The sequence below is a fragment of the Rhineura floridana genome, chromosome 7 (genome assembly GCF_030035675.1).
Source record: "Rhineura floridana isolate rRhiFlo1 chromosome 7, rRhiFlo1.hap2, whole genome shotgun sequence".
Classification (NCBI taxonomy): Eukaryota; Metazoa; Chordata; class Lepidosauria; order Squamata; family Rhineuridae; genus Rhineura; species Rhineura floridana.
In genome coordinates this window covers 1329460-1352480 of record NC_084486.1, presented here as the reverse complement: position 1 = coordinate 1352480, position 23021 = coordinate 1329460, and the positions used below count along the sequence as shown (strand labels likewise).

Below are 23021 nucleotides of genomic sequence, written 5' to 3'. Positions count from 1 at the left end.
AAAGATACCAGGTAAAAGGCAGGCAGCACACTCAGAAGAGAGCCACCCCCTCCCTCTTACGTGGAGAGGGACTAGGAAACCATTACTCTACTAGCAGTGAAGGTTCCAGTCCGGTTCGAGATGCAACCATAGTACAGGGGTAGCCAATGAGGTGACTACCAGACGATGTTGGACTCCCAACTCTTATCATCCCAGCCAGCATGGCCAATAATCAAGGAGAATGAGAGTTGCGGGCAGCAACATCTGGAGGGTCCCACGTTGGTTACCCTGCCATAACAGAAAACTGGTACAAGTGAAGGTTAGAGCTACATGCCAGAGAAACAAACAAACCGTTAACCAGCTTTGGAAGCAGATGAAAAAGCATCCCTTGGAGGAGATTACATTTCAAACAGATCCTGATCCCCTTGCCTACGCGCTACCTCCATCCCACCTCCAGTTAAATCTGAGACAAAATGCCCTGTGAGAGAACTGGTGAAAGCCCACCTATTTTTAAAAGAGTTTTTAAAACTAAGCTGCAGCAATTTGTGATTACCCAGTAATTTATTTTACAACATCGTCATTATGTCCTTACTTCTTGTTATAAGCTGCAAGGCCCTTCTGTGATGGAAAAGTGGTCCACAGATACGAGTAAGTGTTGCATCTGAGGAGAATGAATACTCAGGGGAACTACTAGTTTTACTTTCTCCTTCCGGTTGTGGCATGTCATTCTTTAGATCCTGAGAAGGCATTGGCTTCTTTGCACCTAAGGTTTGTTCATCTCTCACACACTATTTCATGATGCTACTGTGACATCCTTCTGTGCTCATCAATCTTTTTGCTTAGGTAGTGCATCACCATCTTAAATTCAATATGCAAAAAGATAACTTAATTCTCTCTCTGTTAGTGGCCTTTTCCCCATCTTCTCAGCAAGGCAAGAGCTTGGGTACAAGCATTATCTTCAATTGTTTGTTGGCCCATATTCATCCTATCTGAGGAATCATGATTACAAGAATGACTTCCTGGCCGCTGCCCCCCTCTCTGACACACACACTCCCCTGTATAGGACACACTGTGGGAAGTCTCTGGCAAGAACTTTGTCCAGGAGCAAAGGTGAATTTCAGGATTCCATAGCTGTGAACATCTAATCCTTCATAAATAGTGGGGACTATGATCAATTCAACCTCTGGCATCACCTCCAGGCAAAAGGATCTCAAGTAGCAGTGCCAGAAAAGTCCTTGCTCTGCCTGATGCTTTGGAGACCTGGCGGCTGAGAGAATACCCGGCTAAATGGACCAGCCATCTAACTCCATATCAGGCAGTCTCATATGTTCATGTGTCGTGCCACAATGGCCCAGCTGGACCAGGTTTAGAGTCAATGCTTTGCTACTTGTCCCGAGCCTAAAACCCTGAGTAGCCAGGGGAGTGTGCCTTGACCCAAAGGTCAGGGAATCCTGTGCAAACTCTGCCAATGTATCCCACCCTATGCCCAGGTGGGCTCTGAGATAGCAGCCCTGGCTCCTTTCTATGGCTGGAGGCTCGCTAGTTCACAAGATAGTAAACGCCCAGTTCTTGTCCCATTGTGGTTTTACACTGCAGTAACAGAGGGCTCCTCATGGTCCACCAACAGCCTCATCCCACTAGCCCCACGCACCTTCTTCAACAAGTACGTGGCCAGGTTAAGATTCTCCATCTCCACGGCAAGATGCAAAGGTGTCCGGCCGCTCTGCCGCTCAGGTGCGTTCACATCTGCTCCCTTCTCAACCAGCAGTTCAAGACAGACTGGGCTCTTGCACTTCACAGCAAGGTGCACAGGGAAAAGGCCTAAAGGAAGTAAGGCTGGCAGTTGTCCCCCCTCCATTCTTGACAGTGGGAATGAAAAGCATTGAAAAGCTGCGTTTGAGGATAACTTGAAAATTCCTCTAGGGACAGTAGACCTCCTGCATACACAAACTAAGGGTTCAAGGCCCAGGCATAACTAACTTGGCCTCCCATAGCACCACCTGTAAAGGGGGGGAAATCAGGGTTGAGCATCACCTGTTTTGAGCTGCTCAGAGCCATTTACTCTTACAGCACCCAGTCAGATTTCAACAGCCCAAAGGGTTCAGCAGGGCTTGACCTACAAGTCTCATATAACTTACCATGATAATTAGGTGTCTCAAGGAGGTGGAGGGTGTGGGGGCCAAGGTGACAAAGGAGAGTCTTCAGCATCTCCTCATCACCCAACTGCAGTGCCAGATGCACTACTGAGTTGCCATAGCGATCCAGCAGAGTAGGGTCTGCACCAGCCTGCAGCAAGAAACCAGCCACCCTGGGCTGACAGGTGATCACAGCCAAATGCAATGGGGTCTGAGGAGAAAGCAGGGAGATGGGTCTAGCTCCATCCTGCAATCAAAACGTCACAGGCACTCTAGCACTCCATCTAGACCAGGCATAGGCAACCACTTTCGGTTTTAATTTATTTATGCAATTATTTATAGACCACCCCTCATAAAATATCAGCATCTAAAGGATAAAATACAATAAAAATATGAAATTATAGAAATGATTAGCTCATAAGCCTAATAACTGGCTTATCAGCCCAAGGGCTGCATTTCCTTCTGGGCGACCTCTGAGGGCCACGTGCCGCTGAATGGAGCAAGAGGCAAAGTGAGGACAGCAGTGAACGTAAAGGTTACCTTTCTTCACGCACTTCTCAATATCCTCCATCCAAACAAGCAAAAAGGGGCACCAAAGTTCAAGGACACATTTCCAGCCACAAAAGAATACTGAAGTTACAAAGCAGGGCCACCGAGGGGTGTGGCCTGGACAGAGTTCCAAGGGTCTGCCAGAGACTCAGAGGGCCACATTTGGCCCCTGGAGTTGGAAATTCCCCACCCCTGCTCTCAGACCACAACCTATCCAGAACCCATTCCCACCCGAGTAGCAGGGGACAAGGCGGCAATTCACAATGCAAAGCACAATGCTCTGCCTGACTAAGCCTTGACCAGATGAATGTAATGCAAGTGGAACCAGTGGGCCACATCTGATTCAAGGAAGCTAGAACCACTCCTTGCTGTCACCCTCAACACAAAGGCGGCTTGATACTTTTAACAACGAAGCTATACTAGAGAAGGAGTGACCTTGTAGTGGCTATTGCTTCGTGTGGGTTTGTGAGGGAGTGTATGGTGTGTGTGTGTATGTGTGAGTTTACAATATGTGCCTGGGAGAGAGGAGCCAAAGTCGATTGGGAGGATCTCTGGAGGCCCCAATTAACGTAGTGACAGGTAAAGGGAGATATGGTGTTGTGTGGAGGACTTGCCAGGTGAGGGGAACACGGCCCAGACAATTAATAGCTGTGCCATGTTCCGGTCCCCCACGCACCCACAGGATTGTTGGTTGCCCTATCAGCCAGCTCTCAGATCTCTTAATGCTGCTTTTAAGTGCCAGATCAGTCCATAATAAGACCTCTCTCATCCACAATTTAATCGTGGATGAGGGGGCTGATCTGGCATGTATAACCGAGACCTGGGTGGGTGAACAGGGTGGAGCTAGTCTCTCCCAACTGTGCCCACCTGGGTACTTGGTCCAGCATCAGGGTAGGTCTGAGGGCCGGGGAGAGGAGGTTGCTGTGGCCTATAGGAGTTCCATCTTTCTCTCCAAGCACCCTGTCCATTTAGCTACTGGCCTGGAGTGTTTGCACCTTGTGTTTGGTCAATGGGACAGATTGGGGATTCTGTTGGTGTACCGCCCACCCCGCTGCCCATATGACTCCCTAACTGAGCTGACAGAGGTGGTCTCGGATGTGGTGTTGAGATCCCCTCGACTTTTAGTGCTGGGGGATGTCAACATCCATGCCGAGGCCTCCTTATCTGGGGCGGCTCAGGACTTCATGACCTCCATGACAACCATGGGGCTGTCCCAATACGCCATTGGCCCAACGCATGTGGCAGGGCATACTCTGGACCTCATTTTTGCAACTGGACAGGGTGAAGGTGATCTGAAGGTAGGGAGTCTTACATCAGCCCCTTTGTCATGGTCAGATCACCGCTTGCTGAAGTTTAGACTTACAGTGACTTTCCCCCTCTGCAGGGGTGGGGGACCTATTAAGATGGTCCGCCCTCGGAGACTAATGAATCCGGATGGTTTTCAGAAGGCTCTGGGGAGTTTTCCGGCTGATAAGGCTGGTGCTCCTGTCGAAACCCTGGTCGAACTGTGGCACACTGAAGTGACCCGGGCAGTTGACATGAGCGCCCTCTCCTGGGTAGAGCTCATACAGCTGCGTGGTATACTTCGGAGCTGAGAGCGATGAAACAGCATAGGAGACGGCTTGAGTGCAGATGGAGACGAACTCCTGATGGATGCAACTTTGCACTGGTAAGTGCCTATACTAAGTTATATTTAGTGGCAGTGCGGGCAGCAAAAAAACAACATTTTGCTGCCTGTATTCAATCTTCTACCTGCTGGCCGGCGGAACTTTTGTCCGAGGGGTATTACATTCTGGCCGTAAGGACATGATAGTTCCATCTGAAGCCCGTTGTAATGAATTTGCCAGGCACTTCCAGGACAAACTTTCTTGCATCCGTCAGGACTTGGACTCCAATGTTATAGCAGTAGATTTAAATGAGGCATCCGGAGCATAGTCTGGTCATGTTTTGTTGGATGAGTTTCAATTGGTACAGCTCGAGGACGTTGATAAGGTGCTTGGACAGGTGCATGCGACCTATACTGGATCCTTGCCCCTCTTGGCTGATAAAAGCTAGCAGGGTTGGAACCGCCGGCTAGGCCACGGAGGTGATTAATGCCTCATTACGAGAGGGAGTGGTCCCTGGTTGCCTGAAGGAGGCGGTGGTGAGACCACTTCTGAAAAAATCTTCCTTGGACCCAGAAATTTTTAACAATTACAGGCCAGTAGCGAACGTTCCATTCCTGGGCAAGGTTCTAGAAAGAGTGGTCGCAGACCAGCTCCAGGCACTCTTGGATGAGACTGATTATCCAGATCCATTTCAATCGGGGTTCAGGCCCGGTTTTGGCACTGAGACGGCCTTGGTCGCCCTGTATGATGACCTCTGTCGGGAGAAAGACAGGGGGAGTGTAACCCTGTTGATTCTCCTTGATCTCTCAGCGGCTTTTGATACCATCGACCATGGTATCCTTCTGGGGAGACTCGCTGATTTGGGAGTTGGAGGTACTGTATGGCAGTGGTTCTGCTCCTATTTAGCGGGTCGTCTCCAGAAGGTAGTGCTGGGGGAGTCTTGCTCGGCACCCTGGGTCCTCCAATATGGAGTTCCACAGGGGTCAGTACTATCCCCCATGCTTTTTACCATCTACATGAAGCCGCTGGGTGCGGTCATCAGGAGTTTTGGAGTGCGTTGCCACCAGTATGCTGATGACACGCAGCTCTACTTCTCCTGTTCATCCTTTTCAGGTGAGGCTGTCAAGATGCTGAACTGATGCCTGGCTGCGGTAATGGACTGGATGAGAGCAAATAAATTGAAGCTCAATCCAGATAAGACTGAGATGCTGTTAGTAGGTGGTTCCCCTGACCAGATGGGAGAGGCTCAACCTGCTCTGGATGGGGTTGCACTCCCCCTGAAGGAGCAAGTCCATAGTTTGGGAGTTCTTTTAGAACCATCCCTGTCACTAGAGGCACAAGTAGCCTCGGTGGCACGGAATGCTTTCTATCAACTTCGGTTGGTGGCCCAACTACACCCCTATCTGGATAGGGAAAACCTTGCTTCAGTTGTCCATGCACTGGTAACCTCAAAATTGGACTACTGCAATGCACTCTACGTGGGGCTGCCTTTGAAGACAGTTCGGAAGCTGCAGCTCGTGCAAACTGCAGTGGCCAGATTGTTAACAGGGACTCGGAGATGTGAACATATAACTCCGATTCTGGCTCGCTTGCACTGGCTGCCTATATGCTTCCGGGCTCAATTCAAAGTGCTGGTTTTGACTTATAAAGCCTGACACAGCTTGGGACCACAATACCTGGTGGAACGCCTCTCCCGATATGAACCTACCCGTACACTGCGTTCAACATCGAAGGGCCCAGAGAGAAGCCCGGAAGGTGACAACAAGAAAACGGGCTTTCTCTGTGGTGGCCCCCGAACTATGGAACTCTCTCCCTGATGAGGTACGCCTGGCGCCAACATTGCTGTCCTTCCGGCGCCAGGTAAAACCCTTTTTGTTCTCCCAGGCTTTTTGACAACATTTTTAACATCTATTTTTAACACCTACATTTGCACTTACGCTCTTAATATTTTAGTAATTTTAATTACTTAACATCTTAACATCTTAATACTTTTAATTGATTTAATACGCTTTTAATATTTTTAGGCTTGTGTTGTAGTTGTTTATATGTTTAATTATGTTCTACTACTTTTGATATACTGTTTTTAAGTTGTTGATATATGTTTTACCTGTATATTGGATGTTTTTATGTTGTGCACCGCCCAGAGAGCTGCGGCTATTGGGCGGTATAGAAATAGAATAAATACATAAATAAATAAATAAATAAACAAATAAACAAATAAAGCAGGGGTAGCCAACACAGTGCCCTCCAGATGTTGGACTCTAGCTCTCGTCAGGCCATCAACATGGCTAACGGTGAGAGATTATGGTAGTTATAGCCCAACAACATTTGGAGGACACCATATCGGCTGGTCCTGAACTAAAGAAAAAGGAGGTTGCCTAAGAAGCAGCCAAGCAGATATCTACAAATTAGACCTGCAGATTCCAAGGGACAAGTGGATTCCAAAGATGTGCACTATTTCCCTCTTAAGACAAACCCAAGGAAGAGTCTGTGCAAGACCACCACATTAGAACCCTGGGGAAAGTAGAAAAGCAAAAAGACATGTACGCAGACACCGACACACACTCTCTCTCACTCTCCACCCACCCCCACATGTACACTAACCAGCGCTAGGAGGGGGGAAACCACGTCTTACAACACTATGCACTATACCTGCTGCAAGTAATTGGCAATATTGAGAATCTGTTGATTGGGTATGCTAACTGCCACCTGGACCAGCTGTGCAATCACAGCTGCCTGCTCATGGATGACAGCCAAATGCAAAGGCCTGTGGAAATAGAGAAGACCATGGACTTAGAGCAAGAAGATACAGCTCACATGTACAGACCATTTATCAGTTGCAGACAGGAACAGAAGCAAGTCAAACACATCATGATGGCATCTGTATGTCACCACGTTCCTTTTCAAGTTGCCAGGGAAAAAAATCCAACCCCCCCCCCCTACATTTGGGCTTTTCCATACCCAAGAGTAAGAGAGTTTGCTTCTTATAGTACTGGAAGAAATTAAATATTGACAGTGGGACACGTATGCTGATTGGTACAACTATGCGTGGAGTACAAACTAAAGATCAGACAAACTGTGACAAGACAGTTGAGGTTGAATGGAAAAGGGCCCCACATGAGAACACAGAAGTCAACACTCCCCCCACACCGCAGCCTCCGATCGTCTGTTGTCCTCACTACTTCCAGAAGGATAAACAGCACACAAATTCCAAGAGGAACAAAAATGCTCAAGTCCACCTGATGTATAAGAAAAAAGCCGATGAAAATGGGCACAAGCCAAAGACAGAGGAAAGGGAACAGCCTTTACCGAAAGCATCAAAAAAGCTAACCAAAAATTATGGGAACAACAATTTCTTGGAGCTCATACTAAGGAATGAATTCAGATCAGATATCAAGAAATGCTTCCTAACTCCAAGGGAGTTTGACTATAGCGCTCACGGAGGTTGCAGAATTCCTTTCCATGACCACTTTCATTTCCATCCCGGAGGCACAGAGGTCTGTGGCCTCCTAGTCAACCGTTCAGAGCCCTGCTTTCAGCAGAAGATTTACAGTAAACTGGCAATTGCCCCCCAAATGGCAGAATGTCCGAGGAAACCTGCCCCCCCAACAAGTACTCTAAGCAGAGCAAAGTGCCCAGAGATGCCTGCTCCTGCCTCCTTCCACCCATCAGCCAACACTGGCTGAGAGAACCCAGTCTTTGCACAACAGACTCACGTGTCTCCGTTCTCATCCTGAGAGGCTGCTAGGTGTCTCTGCACAGCCAACAGCATACGTGGATCCGCAGTAACGGCATAGTCCAGAAGCGCCTGAGCACTGCGCCGAGCTAGCATTAGCATCCATGAGCTACACTCCTGAGCTAGGTGGACAGGGAAATGGTACAGCATGAACACAACCCCCACCTGTGCAAGATTGCTCTGCTTACCCTTCAGGCTCCAGCACATCACACATGAATCTCCCTGGGCACATCTCCATCTTATCAAGCCTTCTTCCAACAGGGCAGGGATGGGGACCCTCAGGCCCAGGGGCTGAACGCGGCCTTTCCGGACAGTCTTCTAGAGCAGCCTTTCCCAACCTTTGGGTCCCCAGATGTCGCTAGACTGCAACTCCCATCAGTCGCAGCCAGCATGGCCAATGGTCAGGAATTATGGGAACGGTAGTCCAGCAACACCTGGGGACCCAAAGGTTGGGAAAGGCTGTTCTAGACCCTCTTTCCACAGACCACTCCCTTACTGGCCCTGCTCCACACCCTCTTGGTGCTTTTGCCTGGCTGGACTGTACTTTTGACCTCTGACAATACTTCTTGCTTGCCTGGATGAAGGATGGAGAGCGGATGTGTAGAAAATGACTTTTGCATGGCTGCAATGTACAAAAGGTTAAGAGTTGCTCTGTCCAGTCTTTCTTCTGGCTCTGCCCACCATTGGCATGTGGCCCCAAAAGCCTGCCCAAAGGAAATACTTTCCTGCAACAGGGGAAGGGCCGCAGCTCAATGGCAGAAGACATGCTTTACAAGCAAAAGGGCCCAAGGGAAATTCCCCACTGTTTCCAGTTAAAGAGTCAGGTGGCTGGTGATGGGAAGGACTTCAGCCCACAACCAGTTAGGCAATACCGACCCAGATGGACAAACAGTGTGACCTGGTACAAGGCAGCATCCCAACTGCTGTCGGGAAAGAATCCCTTTGCAGCAACCGCCTCCTGCAGCAGCAGCATAGTCGTCTCATCTCACACCAGCTCACTTATCTGCAGCTGCCCCCCTGCCCCCACAACAGCAAAGGTTTACCAGCTTTCATTCAACCCATCTCATCTTGAACAAATGCCTTGTAAGTGTTATATCCATTTCTCCCTACATATACCAGTTGCCATCATGGACCAGGTTTGATATTGTAAGATGTGAAAATGAACACACCTATGTTATTTTGGCAGCTCTCATGCTACGAGTTAAAGTCCGTGCGGCTTAGAGGATTAAACGTGTGAACATACAGATATGCCTGATTCCTACAACGGAAGCAGCATCACGCATTTTGTTGATTGGGTGGGGAGAGGAGGAAGGAGAAGAGCCGGCCATTGTGACTACTGTTACTTGTGGCATGTGATGATGTAAACCACTGTTTACAGGAAACTCTGAACCACATCAGCCGGCTTCAAGTTACCTCTTAAACCCAGACAAATGTGGACATTGGTCTCCCAGACATACCATGCTGCAGTAGTTCAAGATAGTGCTTTTCCGCCATGAAGGTCTGGCTCTCAGCTTCTAAGGACTGCTGCTCACCCTCCTCTGGTCTGGCAGACCTAGGCATCTGTATGCCTCTTCCTCCTTGGTAGCTGCCTACAGGATAGGTGCCAGACAGGTAGATGCTGCTGTTGCTGCAAGGACTGTATCCTGATGAGTGCCAGGGATTCCCAGCTAAAGAAGGCACAACAAAAATAGAGGTCTCTCTATTAGCCCATTTAACTTTTGGTACCAGAAGGATGGCAAACCTTATTAAGGTCTGCACTTTTGTACTGTTTATTTATTTATTAAATTTATATCCCGCCCTTCTTCCCAGGAGGAGCCCAGGGCAGCAAACAAAAATACTGAAAGTATTCTAAAACATCTTAAACAAAAGACTTTAAGCACAGTGATCGGCCAGGTATAAAAGAGGTGAGACGATTTTCAGCAGTCAGATTTCAAAGTTGCACCATTCAATTTACTGCAGGCTGGATATTAGCATGCCATCTATTTGCCAATAGCAACTAGACTGCGCTCCCCACTTTGTAACCCAGAAACCCTGATCTGCAGCACATTCTCCTGTAATGGACATGCTCAGCTCAATGCTTACTAACTGTCAGTGATCAAATCATCATTAGAACCTCCTGCTTTGTTTTGCAAAGAGGTCTGTTATTATCCATATCCTTTTTGTACTGAAGACAACCCAGTAAATTAAAATAATGAGTCAGTCAGTGGAGTGGAGTGTGGTTTGTCTTTGTAAAGAACACTTATCTCCCGAGTCACAGGGGAAAGTGTGCAGCGAATTAGCAGTTTGCATTTGCAGAAGAAACTGGAACTGCCTCAAGAGCAAACTGTGTTTAAGGATCAGCATTTTTGTAATCTTCCTCTGCCCAAGTGATAATTAAGCATACTACTGCTGGCTCTTTTAGCAATTCAGTCCAGATTCTCACACTGGCAGCAGCAATAATTATTTCCATATCAAAGAAGCTTGTGGAACCTAACTACAGTGCAATCCCTTCATCAGTCCCTTAGTGGCACAGGGAAGGCCATAGCTAAATGAATGCAGAAGGCCCCAAGGTTCAATTCCCAGCCATCACCAGGTAGGGCAAGAGAGGTCCCTGTCTGAAATCCTGGAGAGCCACTGGCAGTGTAACTGCAGACAACATTGAGCCAGATGAGCTAATAGTTCCATATAAGGCAGCTTCCCATGTCCCTAATCCTTCTTCAACTACACAAAAGTACTTACACAAATTCTGTCTGGCCTGCCTCTTATCCAGCGTAGAGAAGATGTTTATCACATTAGGCAAGGCAAGAGTAAAGCAAAGAGTGTCCTTTTGGTTAAACAGAGTTAAGGAAGCTATAAAAAGGTAAAGGCAAAGGTGTCCCCGCACTTGTAGTGCGAGTCGTTTCCGACTCTTAGGGTGACGTCTTGCAACATTTACTAGGCAGACCGTTTATATGGGGTGGGATTGCCAGTTCCTTCCCCGGCCTTTCTTTACCCCCCAGCGTATGCCGGGTACTCATTTTACCCACCACGGATGGATGGAAGGCTGAGTGGCCCTCGACCCCTTTTACCGGAGATTCGACTTCCTCCTTCCGTTGGAATCAAACTCTGGACGTGAGCAGAGCTTCGGCTGCTTTACCGCCGCTTATCACTCTGCGCCACGGAGGGCCCTTATAAAAAGGTAAGACATCTGTTTTTACAGAAGTGAAAGCCTTGCCAAAATGAAGGAAATATTATACTGGCAAAACAAATGTAAGCCAACAACATGGCAAACCAGAAGGAATGAGGGAAGCACATCACTAAAGGTGTTTAAGCTAAATAAAGACTTCTTTAAAAATACAGTGGAAAGGCAGTGCAGCTCTTAAAATGAAAATGGTGTAGAAGGGAGGGCAGTGGGGAAGTCACAGAACAGGTAAAGAAATCCTTTGCAGCTGCTTTCACTTCTGAAGATGCTGGGGAGAGACCCTCAAGTAAACAATTTATAGGAACCACAAGTAAACAGTCATAGGAAGTGGTAACAGAGGAGAGAGTGCTCTTTGCACTCAGGTCCTGCTTGCAGGTTTCCTATGGGCACCTGGTTGGCCACTATGAGAACTGGATGTTGAACTAGATGGGCCACTGGCCTGATCCAGCGGGCTCTTCTTATGTTCTTATTAAGGCTGCAACTCTATGCATACTTACCTACAATAGGACATACATCTGAATACACATGCATAGGATGAGGCTATAAACATTTTAGAAACTGTTAATTTAAAACTCTGCTCCCCATAGTCAGGTGGCATTTGCCCAAGGAGATCCAGGGGTAGCTGGCCGTCCACAATAGTGGCAAATGGTCAAAGCACCACCTACCAGCTTCAGAATTTTGCAGAAATGGACTTTACACACTGCAGCAGGACTATGAGCAAGAAAAAGCCTCTGATCTCAAAATTAGGAAGTAGGAGACCATGTAAGAACAAAATTCCAATCCACCAAAGCATCCAGGAAGGAAGAGTAACATTTACCTCCGCCAGCACCAAATCCACCTGTTCCACCACCAGCACCTCCCATGGGCGCGCCACCCCCAAAGTGCTGAGGGAACTGGGGCAAGGTCTTCTTCCGCTTCCTTTCCACTTCCTCCTTATCTGCAGCCAAGAACACAGAGGAGCTGTTAAGGACAGGTCCTGCCATGGTGTTAAAAAAGAGAAGTAGCACATCACTTCTGGTACAAGTGCCTTGTACCTTCCACCACCGGGTAGTAGGTAAACTGCTTGGAGTCACTCACGTCACCCCCTCGCTTGCGCTTCAGCTGAAGAAACACAGTGACTGGACGGTCTATCTTGGCCTTGTGGTAGGGCGGTGTGCGGAACACAATGGCATACTGCAAGGACACAAAGCATGGGGGAGGAAGGAGTCACACTGTACAGTCAGATCACCCCCTCCCCCCCCTTAGGCTACCTGCACCCCTAGAACCAATATTACAATATGTGCCAGCTGCTATATAGCCTTATGGGGTAAATAACAACTCCCACTTTTTAAAAAGGATTTTTACAATTAATATTAATTTATGAACTTATAACAAAATAAAGCAAGACGTTTCAGAATGCAATAAATAAAGAGAAATAAGTATTTTAAAATTAAAAAGAAATAGTATAAATGAAAAAAGAACAAAATTATGGAAGTATGTTACAGTGGAAGCTCTTTATAATGTGGGGGGCGGAGAAGAATGGAATAAATCACTTGGGAAAGTCTTGCTTTTCAGGAAGGAAATGAGGTCCTGCTTTCTACCTCAAACACAACTGTCAAAAATCCCCAGTGCTAAAAGTCTAAGGAAACTCAACACCCAACTATTTTATTTTTATTTTTTGTTGATGTATTGCTATGTTTTTTTGACTTTGTTTTGTTTGTCTTTTGAAAAATTTGAATAAAAATTATTAAAAAAAAAAAATGATGATACTGGGATTTGACGATTAATTAAGACAGCCTACGGAGAAAAGGGATTCTGTATGTATACATTAAGGGACAGGTTTGATGTATATTATATACTTATAGCTGATCTGCGACAAATCGGAAGTCAACTATTTTATTTTTATTTTTTGTTGATGTATTGCTATGTTTTTTTTGACTTTGTTTTGTTTGTCTTTTGAAAAATTTGAATAAAAATTATTAAAAAAAAAAAAAAGGAAACTCAACACCAATTCCTAGACCATCTTAGAGCCCAGCCAGGGACACAGCTAGGGAAGAGGGTGGGTCTTGTACTAGGAGAGTATCTCATTTTTCCCTGACAGATGAAACCAGAGCAGAAACTTAACAATCCTTAAAGATCCAATACACACAGCACTTCGTGTCCTTTACATATTATGGCAGCCTTCTTCTTTGACCCCTAGCACCGCACAGGATGTTACACAACTGACAGCAGTTTACTCAAACCCACTTATGACTGATCTTTGATTTGAACTCAGGCCTCTCAAGACCGAACCAATACCTGTTTGTGCACGTCTGTAGGGGAGAAGTCCCCAAAGGCCTGCCAGCCATTCTCATCATCTTCATAAAACCGCACTTCAATATCATCTAGAGAAGGAAGAGAGTCACTTACCATGAGAATATCAGTGCTTATTGTGCCAACCCACCTTGTCCCCATGTTCCAGACTTCTAAGCCAGCACAGAGCTTCCGTTCCAAAGATCCTCCCTCAATCTCATTATTATACAGTAATATCTCAGTTAACAAAGTAGATGTGTTCTTGTACATTACTTCTTTAACAGAAACATTGGTACCAGAAGTAGGAATAACATGGAAAGTATAGGGATAGGTTCCTCCACCTGCTCATAGGCGGTGGCGGCAGCTTCAACAGGGGCTTTAAAGGGAGACCAGCCAGCACCCCCTCCCTCTCCCTCCTTCGCCTCCTCTGAATTGTATTGGATCCTTCCCTCCCCAGCCCCGGGAGAAAGCAAGAGATCTCTGTAATACAAAGCAAAGGCACAGGCTTGTCAATTTCACCTTTTAAAAAGCCTTTGTTAAAAGGAGCTTAGTTCCTGGAGGATTTGTTAACTGGTGTAATACTGTACTGCTGGAAGGACCGTATTTTGTCAGTGCAATCAATCCAGTCACCTCACTGCACAGCCACAGCCCATCCCTACTAGAACACCATCATTCCCTACCTTACCCTGAGCCCGAGGCATAGCTTATTCTGACTTCCAGACGTCAATCATACTTTGAAGCAGCCACAGTGGCTCACTCCAGTCACCTGCCTGAGACCCAGTATCCACTATGGAACCATAGGTCCAATCCTGCCTCTCAGTATCTGGAAATCCATTGCACTCGGAGACATTCTCCCACTAAAAAAAGTGGGGGGGGATGTGTGTGCACAATATACCCACACCCGATGCAGTAATATCTCAGTTAATGAATCCTCTAGGAAGGAAGCTCCTTTTAACCAAGGGTTTTTTTAAGGTGAAACTGTCCAGCTTTGCTTTTCTATGGATGAACTTTCAAACCTATGCCTTTGCTTTGAGGTAAAACTGACCAGCCAGTGCATTTGCTTTGCATTAAAGAGATCCCTTGCTTTCTCCCAGGGCTGGGGAGGGAAGGATCCAATACAATTCGGAGGAGGAGGAGAAAGGAGGAGGAGGGGTGGGTGCTAGGCAAGCACCCTTTAAAAAGCCTGTTGAAGCTGCCCCCACCATCTATGAGCAGGTGTAGGAACCTCTCTCTATTTTTCCATGTTATTCCTACCTCTGGTACCAAAGTTTATGTTTAAAGTAGTAATGTCCAGAAACACAGCTACTTTGTTAACTGAGGTTTTACTGCACTCTCCTATCTGAGGCAGCCACAATTTGTAGTAGGAAATTGTGTGGGCTAAAATTTCCACAGTATTTAAATGACTTGTAACAAAGCCAGTCTCCTTGCAGATCTTTCCCACACACACACACACACACACTTTCCCAAGCCATTTTCAGACTGCAAGTCCTTCTCTACAGCAGCAAGGGCACTTTTCCCACTACTTTTCCTTCCACTGATAGAGAGCCCTTACTTTGAGAGCTGATTTAAAAGGGGACGGTCTGCCTTGGAAAACACTGCCTATAGCCACCTCTTCCAGAGCAAGCCTGGCACAAACAAGACAAAGCTACTAATTTTTTCTGCTCCATTTGGAATGGTTTTACATGTTTCATGCTTGTAATAATTTTATTTGTGTTTATAATTGTATATTCTGATGTTGTAAGATGCCCTGGTACCTCAAGGTGAAGGGCAGGTAAGAAATCTTATATATACACACATGGTTACACTTGGAAAATCCTACCTAGTAGTCTGAGAAGAACCGTAAAGGTCTACGTAAAGAAACTAGTACATCCTGGTCAGCATTTAGTCTCCATCCAGATGACTGGATAATGTTCAAAAGCAGCACAAGGCACCAAGCTGTCAAGACTCATGAATATAATCAGGCAGAGGTCACCAACCTTTTTAAGCCTGTGGGCACATTTGGATTTTTGAGCAAATGACCCTCCTTGTCCCTTCTCCTCCCCCGGATCAGCCCCACCCTCAGAAAGAAAAAGCATGCACGCACACTTTCCCAAAGGATCTGGGTAAAAGTCAGATCCAGGAGAATTAATCTGAGCCTTATAAAGCACATAAAGCTGAAAGAGGAAGTGGGAAAGAGTGTCAGTCTTCAACTGTATGTATTTTTCAAGGGAGAAAAAGATAACCACCCTCACAATCAAGGGACTTCCTGGGTGGCAGATGAAGACCTCATGGACACCACAATGGTGAACCCAGTATGATGCTTCCTGTTGTTGAAGTTCTCAGGTACCGAGACCTTATACAAATAAAAAGGAGGATTTTCTCCTTATGAGAAAATAGAGGAATATGGGACAGTACTTGCCTTTCTGGACTTTATCACACAGCAGGTACACTTCATCCCCGCCTCGCACTGAGCCCGCTGTTTTATCCATCCGAGAGATTTTCAGGTTTGAAGCTCCAGGAGACTCTGCAGAGCAAGAAAAATGCAGAGGTATGTGAGATGCACGTGCCTGGAGGGATGTGGGCATGTGGTCACCATCAGTCCTGTCCTCTTGAGCACTCTAGACACACACACAGAAGGACTTGGGAAAGGGCTGGGTCAGTCTTCCCATTTGTGTCAGGCTTTGGACACTCAAGCAGGAAGGATCTCTTGCTTCTTCCAGGGGTCTCCAAAACGTGATGCAAAGAGAGACTGACCTCTTTTCCCTAGTAGTTCTCTGCAATGCATGGATACCTTGGCTGAAGGTCTCAATACATGTTTGGTCAGGAAGTAATCAAGAGTGATTTATGGCTGCCACCTGATGTCCATAATTTGTGGACTCACATACGGTCCAGTTCCCCAACTTGAGCTTGTAAGTTCTCCAACACAGAAATGTGGGGACTTGAAATTAGTGCCCTATAATGTCTGCAAGATCCAAAATACTAAAAATCAGACTCCTGGGGGGACAGGTGCCACTCCTCCTCTCAACAGTATGTGCTAACCCTGGGGCCTAACTGCAGTTGCATCATTGTGCAGTGCACAGATGGGGCACACACTGATGTCTAGCTTTGTCATTAATATTTAAGCAAGGCAGAACAGACTGTACAAATGGGAAAGCATCCACAAGTTTACATAATTTACGTAATTGCTTCAACAAAAATGACTAATAGCCATGAAGACTATGCTCTACCTCCACTGTCAGAAGCAGTATGCTCATGCACTCTCTGCTTCTGGGCTTCCCATAGGTATCTGGCTGGCCACTGTGAGAACAGGATGCTAGACTAGATGGGTCTCTGCCCTGATCCAGCAGGGCCCTAAAGAACATAAGACTCTGCTGTTCAAACCCTGATCAAGCAGTAGGCACAGTAGCAGACACTCAATGGCACTCCTCTAAACAAGATTGATACCCTAACTGTGTCATTCAATGGACAAAAAGAATTAAGACTCACTGCTATCATGAATAGGGTCTGAGATAACAGGCTTCAAGGCTAGAGTGAAGTTTCCACTGCTGTCTCGAAGGTAGGCACTGAAGCGCAAGCGGACAATGCTGAGGTCCATTGTTTTCTTCAGCTCTTTTGCCTCTTGTTCAATCTCCTCTTGTTCAGATTCTGCCAAAGTAGACAATAAATCACAAGTCTGACAAACACCGGTTATATCCTTAAACCTGGGAGTCCTGCACAGCATATCCTTACCCCTCCCCCAGACAAGAGAGAATCTCACATGCATCCCAACTTTGACAAGTAGAAGGCCAATGACCTAGCGTTTACACAGTGCTCCAAGTATTCAAAGTGCTCGATGTAAACTTTACAAGACAGGTCACAATCAACACCCCCAAATTACAGGTAGGAGACTGAGGCCAAAAGAATGTGATTGGCTCAAGGTCATCTACTACGTTCATGGCAGAGGCAAGACTGAAACCAGGACCTCTGGGCTGAATGATGACCCTTAGCCATGAAGGCAGCCACTCCTGCACCTTACTGTATGTGACAGCAGCAGAGGAAGCTACTTTGTAAGTTATATCTAGAATACATTACACAGGACATATAGAGAAGAGTGGAACAGGGTTGGCTAGAATGTATGTCATCCAATCCCTCATAATAAGATGTTCGTGTCTGTCTTAAAAATAAAATCAGAGGCTACAGTGGGGGCAGTCCTGACTTGCTCTGCTTTTTTGGATCATTACATCCTTCTTCCAAGAAAGAACACGTATACAAATTATCCCATTTTAATGAAGCCTAGGAGGTTGGACAGGTAGTGAATCTTCCTTTAAGGTACAGAGCTTTCACTTGCCCCATCAGTGCCAATGGCAGAGCCCAGCTTCTAGAAGGAAATACCTCAATACCTACCACATTTAAAGGGCAATCTTATGGAAAGCTAAGCAACAGGCACTTGCAAAAACTCAGAGTCAACGTTTGTTTTGAGGTTTCAAGCCTGAGCTCTGGCAATGGAAGCAGAATCAGGAGCTAAGCTCTAGGGAGCCACTCTCTCATGTACTCCTTTCTATCCTCAACTTTCAATTCTGCTCTTCACTTTCAACCACTCTCTTATCTAATTTCAATCTTTTTATTCCTGTACCTTGCCCTTGTTAGCTACACCTGATTTCAATCTGCTCCCTCACCATCACCCGAAAGAAGGTGATTCCATGCTAAAAGATCTTCCTTCCAAATTCCATAGTGGGAGAGGTCCAATTCTGGTTGCTCTATCAAGAGCCCTGGGCTCCTATTGGGAGGAAGGGCAGGATATAAATCTAATTAATAAATAATAATAAATTCTACACATGCCCAAAGACACATTCTGTATGGAACCTAAAGAGCCTTTAAACTCAGTTGTATGGACTCCCTGTGTGGCCCTGGAGAAGCCTGAAGCCTCTGAAACCTCAGTCTTTATTTGCAAAGTAGGAAAGAGCCCACAGGAAAATTGTGACAAACTCTCAACATGTGAAGCTTTTTGTCACCCAGAAGCCTGTTGTTAACAAGTAACACTAATTAACTTGTTCCACACAGTGCCATGTTTCATATTAGAAATTCAGTATGAAACTTGCTCCCCTTTCCCCAGTATGAACTGGGACTGAATTAGTATGTCAAATCAGTCACAGAGCCTCGATCCAGACAGAACACAAACCTCAAACAGTGTCACAGGTGGATGGCCAACAGACAGTTCTAGATATCAATTCGGGGAGGGCCTGTAACTCAGCAGCACAGCACATTCTTTGCAAGCAAAAGGCTCCAGGTTCAATTCCTGGCATCTCCAAGTAGAGCTAGGAAAGACTCCTGCCTGAAACGCTGCGGCAAAGCTGCCAGTCAGTATACACTACTGAGCTAGGTGGAACAATGGTCTGACTTGGGATAAGCCAACTTCCTATGCTCAATCCAGTGCAACTACCACACTGTTGAAGTCCCCTTCAGATTGTAGCAGAGTAAAGGACTAGTTGCAGCTGATAGAGAGGCAATAATCCAATGTCCTATTCTTGCCTTGGGTCTGAGCCTAAAAGTAAGGGGGAAGAGAACAAACTGGGGAGTTTATCATGGAAGAAACTCTAGAATCATGACGTTCTCCTGCTGCTCAGTTCCTAGTAAGCCACTCCCCACTGTTTCCTTCCCAGTCCAAGGTCACCTGTCAAAGACTGGAGTCTGTTTCGCATCTTCTGCTTCTTCAGTTTGTCCTTGATTACTTCCATCATATTTTTCTTGGTCACATGGAGCACACCCAGGTTATTAAATCTGAGAAAGGACACATTGCAACACCCGTTTCAACAAAAGCCACACAATGTCAGGCTGGGCAGCAACCTGCCCAAGAACAAGAGCAGGAGGCCCTTGTCAACAGTACAACATGTTTGTGTTTTGAACACATTTAGACAAAAAGTAATGGAAGACAGGAGTACAGACGATAAGAGGTTAAAATAAAACAAAGAGAAACTGTAGATTACTAAAGATACACTTATTTACCTCATTATGCTAATAAAAAGGCATGATGAAAGCAGCAGGAGGTCAAGAAATAAATAAATAATGATGTTGTGCATGCAGAAGCAATTCACTGCAACAGAATCTGAAAATCCTCAGGCTCTTTGCTCTTTTAAAAGGAATGCAGGAACCTATGGAATATTTTGCTTTTTCTAAAATATGCACACACACACACTCTTCAAAAATTGGGTTTCGTTTTAGCTGCATTTGGATAATTACTATTAACATCAATACTTGAGAGAGCCCATCAAGATACCTTTTTTAGCCCATCAGCAGCTGTCCTGCAGCTGGCGAAAGGACCAGGAGAAACAGCAGGATCCCCCTCACTAGGCCCCAAGACTACAAGACTGAGCATTCCTTCTCCTCAGAGCTAAGGAGGCTGTCCTGTGAAGGGTGGCTCTACCCAGCCATCTCTGAAGCCAGGGCTAGCTGACTGGCCTCTCCCTCTTCACCATTGAGAGGGAAGTTTCCTCCCAGTCAGGCCAGTCCATCCACTAGGTAAAATGAGGCCCCTGTTCATTGGCGTCATCCGCTGTTCCTCTCCCCCTTTTCCTTTGCTTTCAATGTTGTGCTACTGCCAACATGGCACCAGATCAGCAGCATTAAAGCAAGCACTTCATGAACTAAAACTTTCAGATGAAAACGGCCAAAAACAGACAGACGGACAGCACAAAACAAGATGGGATGGAGTCTCCCTTGACATTAACAAGGATCACAATGTGGACCTTAAAAGACACCCCCCAGTTTGCTGACACCCAAACACATTTTTTAAAAGTCCCCCAGAGCCCCTTGAAGGTCAGAAACCTAATGGTATAAAGCAAACAGGGTCAAAAGCGACTTGAGAGCTCAGTAATATTTCTATATAGGAAATTGACATACTGTCAGTGGGCACATCACGGCTGCCCCCTTGAGAAACTGCTGTAATCAGTGGAAGGCAAGACAATAGGCATGCAGGAGATGAAACCCAGTGAAAAAAATGCCACATCTCATTTATATGAGTGTATGGGCAAAGGACTCAGTCCAGACCTGAAGGAAAGAATTTGATTTATGGATGCTTTCAGGACAGTACTTCCCCTGGGTCAGCAGAGAGTCCTTCCTTTCTTCCTCCCCCCCCCTCTGAAAAAGAGACAGTCCCATCCAAGATTAGAGGAGGCAGGGAAGAAAGAAAGCTGAAGGGGAGAAATAGAGCCAAAAGCTCTATGGCAAGAACACCAAAGCAGCAAGACAAAACCCAACCCTCCTGGAAAAGGCGGGATAGCAATTGGGAAAGGACTCCTCCCTCCACTGGAATGGTGGAGAGAAATAGGAAGACCAGGTAGCCCTGCCTGCAGAGATGGATAGGCAGACTTCCTCTTCCCAAATGTCCTCCTCCTCCTCTGAGAGGAAGAATAAATCCATTTTATACTTGCATTAGGCACATCAGGTTTGTCTTTTAAGAAAGATGCAACAGAAATATGAAAGCTAATTAAGACATCAGTATCTAGTAGTGAAACATGGCTGCATCTGGTCATGAGAGCATGCTGTGAGCTAGAAAGTCCCTAGTTCGAATCTCAGCGAAGCCACAAACTCAGTAGGGTGGCTTAGGAAAGCCAGTTTCCTAGTCCCTACCTGTAATATAGGAATACCACTGCCTCATTTTACATCACTGCTGTAAAGAATACTGGAATGTTGTAGATGAAATACTTAACTTTTCAGGGTATGCCTGTTCTGGGCAGGAGCAAAAGGCCTTTACAGGAGGAGAAAATCACCTTCTAACCTTCACTAACAGGAGAGGAAAACAATGGGAGGAATTTGAAGGAAGGCAGTCCTATTCTTGCATGAGGAGCAGAGAGAAAAAGCTTTCTAAATGTTATATTGCAGTAAGTGATGGTGACAAAATTCATTGCTAACTGGTTCAGTACACATATTTGACCAGTGTGTAATATTCAGTTACATTATGTATCAAATGCAATTTCCCAAATTCTTAGCTCTAACTCAGAATTATTAAAATTCTGCTTTGCGAGTATACACACAAAAGGAAATATTAATCCCTTCCTCTTAATGAAATATTTTACAAGTATAAATTTCATCGTTCCAAAATGTGCTTGTTTTCTGTTTTGCAGGGGGCAACATGGTAACATGCATGCACATGGTATCTTCAGCATACATGAACCAACAGTACAAAACCAGGAATGAACTCTCAGGAGAGACAAGCCATTTCTGGATGACTGAGAAGGCTGCTCAAACACCAATCCAATTCTCAATTTAGCCAAGTAGCACTCACACATCACTATTTGCCATCCAACAATAAAGAGTTTTGTGACATCTTGGACCAAGAAATTTATTATGACATAAGCTTCTGTGGTCATCAAGAGTGCATTTTAACAAAAATACATCTGTTAGTTTAAGATGACACAAGACGTCATTGCTTTTGCTGCAACAGACCCAACACAGCTACCCACGTCTACCTGCTTGCAACCCAGTCTACTTCCAGATTGAGAAGGGACTCTGGAGACAAGAGAGTAGTGTGTGTAATATCTCCCCCTCCCTTTCAGCAAAGGACAAACCTCCATGTTGCAGCTAATGTTGCAGGTTCCCTAGAGAACCAGAAGACCACACTTCTGCACTTCAATACTATATCGTTTCATGGAGAAGTCTTGGCTAGGATCCATGCCTAACGCACAAAAGGAGTACAGCTACATTGAAGGTGTAGCAGTCCATTATGCTCACAGAAAGCCACATGATATTATGAAAAAATATTGTTCTGTACAATACCTCCTCCCCTGGTTCATACATACTGTGCAGTCATATCCTTTGGGCCCACTGTCACGATGCAATTGCCAGCTTCATTGCACTGCTTTCCCACAAGGCTGTGGGCATGCACCTGTGGAGGGTCTGTGTGAGTCACCAGGTCCACTTCTATCCTAGCCAGCCCAGCATAATTAGAGATCTGCCAATGAAACAGGATTACATTGAGGTCTAAGTGCTTGGAGTCCCTTCTTAGAGAGACAGAGAAAGGGGGAGTAACTTTTCTGTGAAACTTTTTAGGCCCATTCCTCCCTAGAATTCCCATCAACAATTTATAGTGGGTTGGTTTGAAGAAAGCACTATGCCATAGTTTAGCTTTATGAGAATGAACTTACCCTCACCTCATACACTCCCCTCCAGCCTCCTTCTACACAGCTGCAAGTAATCCTGAAGCTTCCATTTTTTATTAACTGTAACTTGCTGCATTGTCCAAATACACAAAAACGGGGCTTAATCCTCAGTATGGTTAGCCAAAGTAGACCAACCTTAAACCATGGTTTGTGAAGTTGGGCTGTTTTTGCTAATCACAGTTAAGATTAACCAAATATAGGCTTCAGACAACATGCTGATATTTCATTAACTGTGGTTAACTAAAAATGGTAGTGGAAGCCTCCAGTCTCCTGTACTAGAGAAGAAATGAACAGCACATGTTCATGTGCTGCGATGGGGGCAGGGGGAAGTAGGCTCATTCTTGTAAACTAAACCATAGTATAGCATTATGTCTGAACACAGCCATTACGTCTCCACTACAAGGCCACAATATACCTTCTGATAGCAGCTGTCGGCTGCCCAAAGCAGCTCTCAGGAGAGTTTCAGGAGAG

General features: G+C 45.9%; 1 protein-coding gene across 2 annotated transcripts in view; it reads right to left on the bottom strand.

Moving 5' to 3' along the window:
• Positions 1–23021, bottom strand: part of NFKB2 (nuclear factor kappa B subunit 2) — a 33298-nt gene that overhangs the window by 5178 nt on the left and 5099 nt on the right. For both annotated transcript variants that reach the window (XM_061634649.1, XM_061634650.1), the window contains exons 6-17: positions 22191–22342; positions 19067–19173; positions 16903–17061; positions 15836–15940; positions 13444–13529; positions 12201–12339; positions 11984–12103; positions 9464–9673; positions 7987–8128; positions 6923–7037; positions 2118–2325; positions 1631–1800 (exon numbers count right to left, since the gene is read on the bottom strand). In XM_061634649.1, coding sequence (XP_061490633.1) covers positions 1631–1800; positions 2118–2325; positions 6923–7037; positions 7987–8128; positions 9464–9673; positions 11984–12103; positions 12201–12339; positions 13444–13529; positions 15836–15940; positions 16903–17061; positions 19067–19173; positions 22191–22342 — 1713 coding nt within the window. The remainder of the gene's footprint in view (positions 1–1630; positions 1801–2117; positions 2326–6922; positions 7038–7986; positions 8129–9463; positions 9674–11983; positions 12104–12200; positions 12340–13443; positions 13530–15835; positions 15941–16902; positions 17062–19066; positions 19174–22190; positions 22343–23021) is intronic.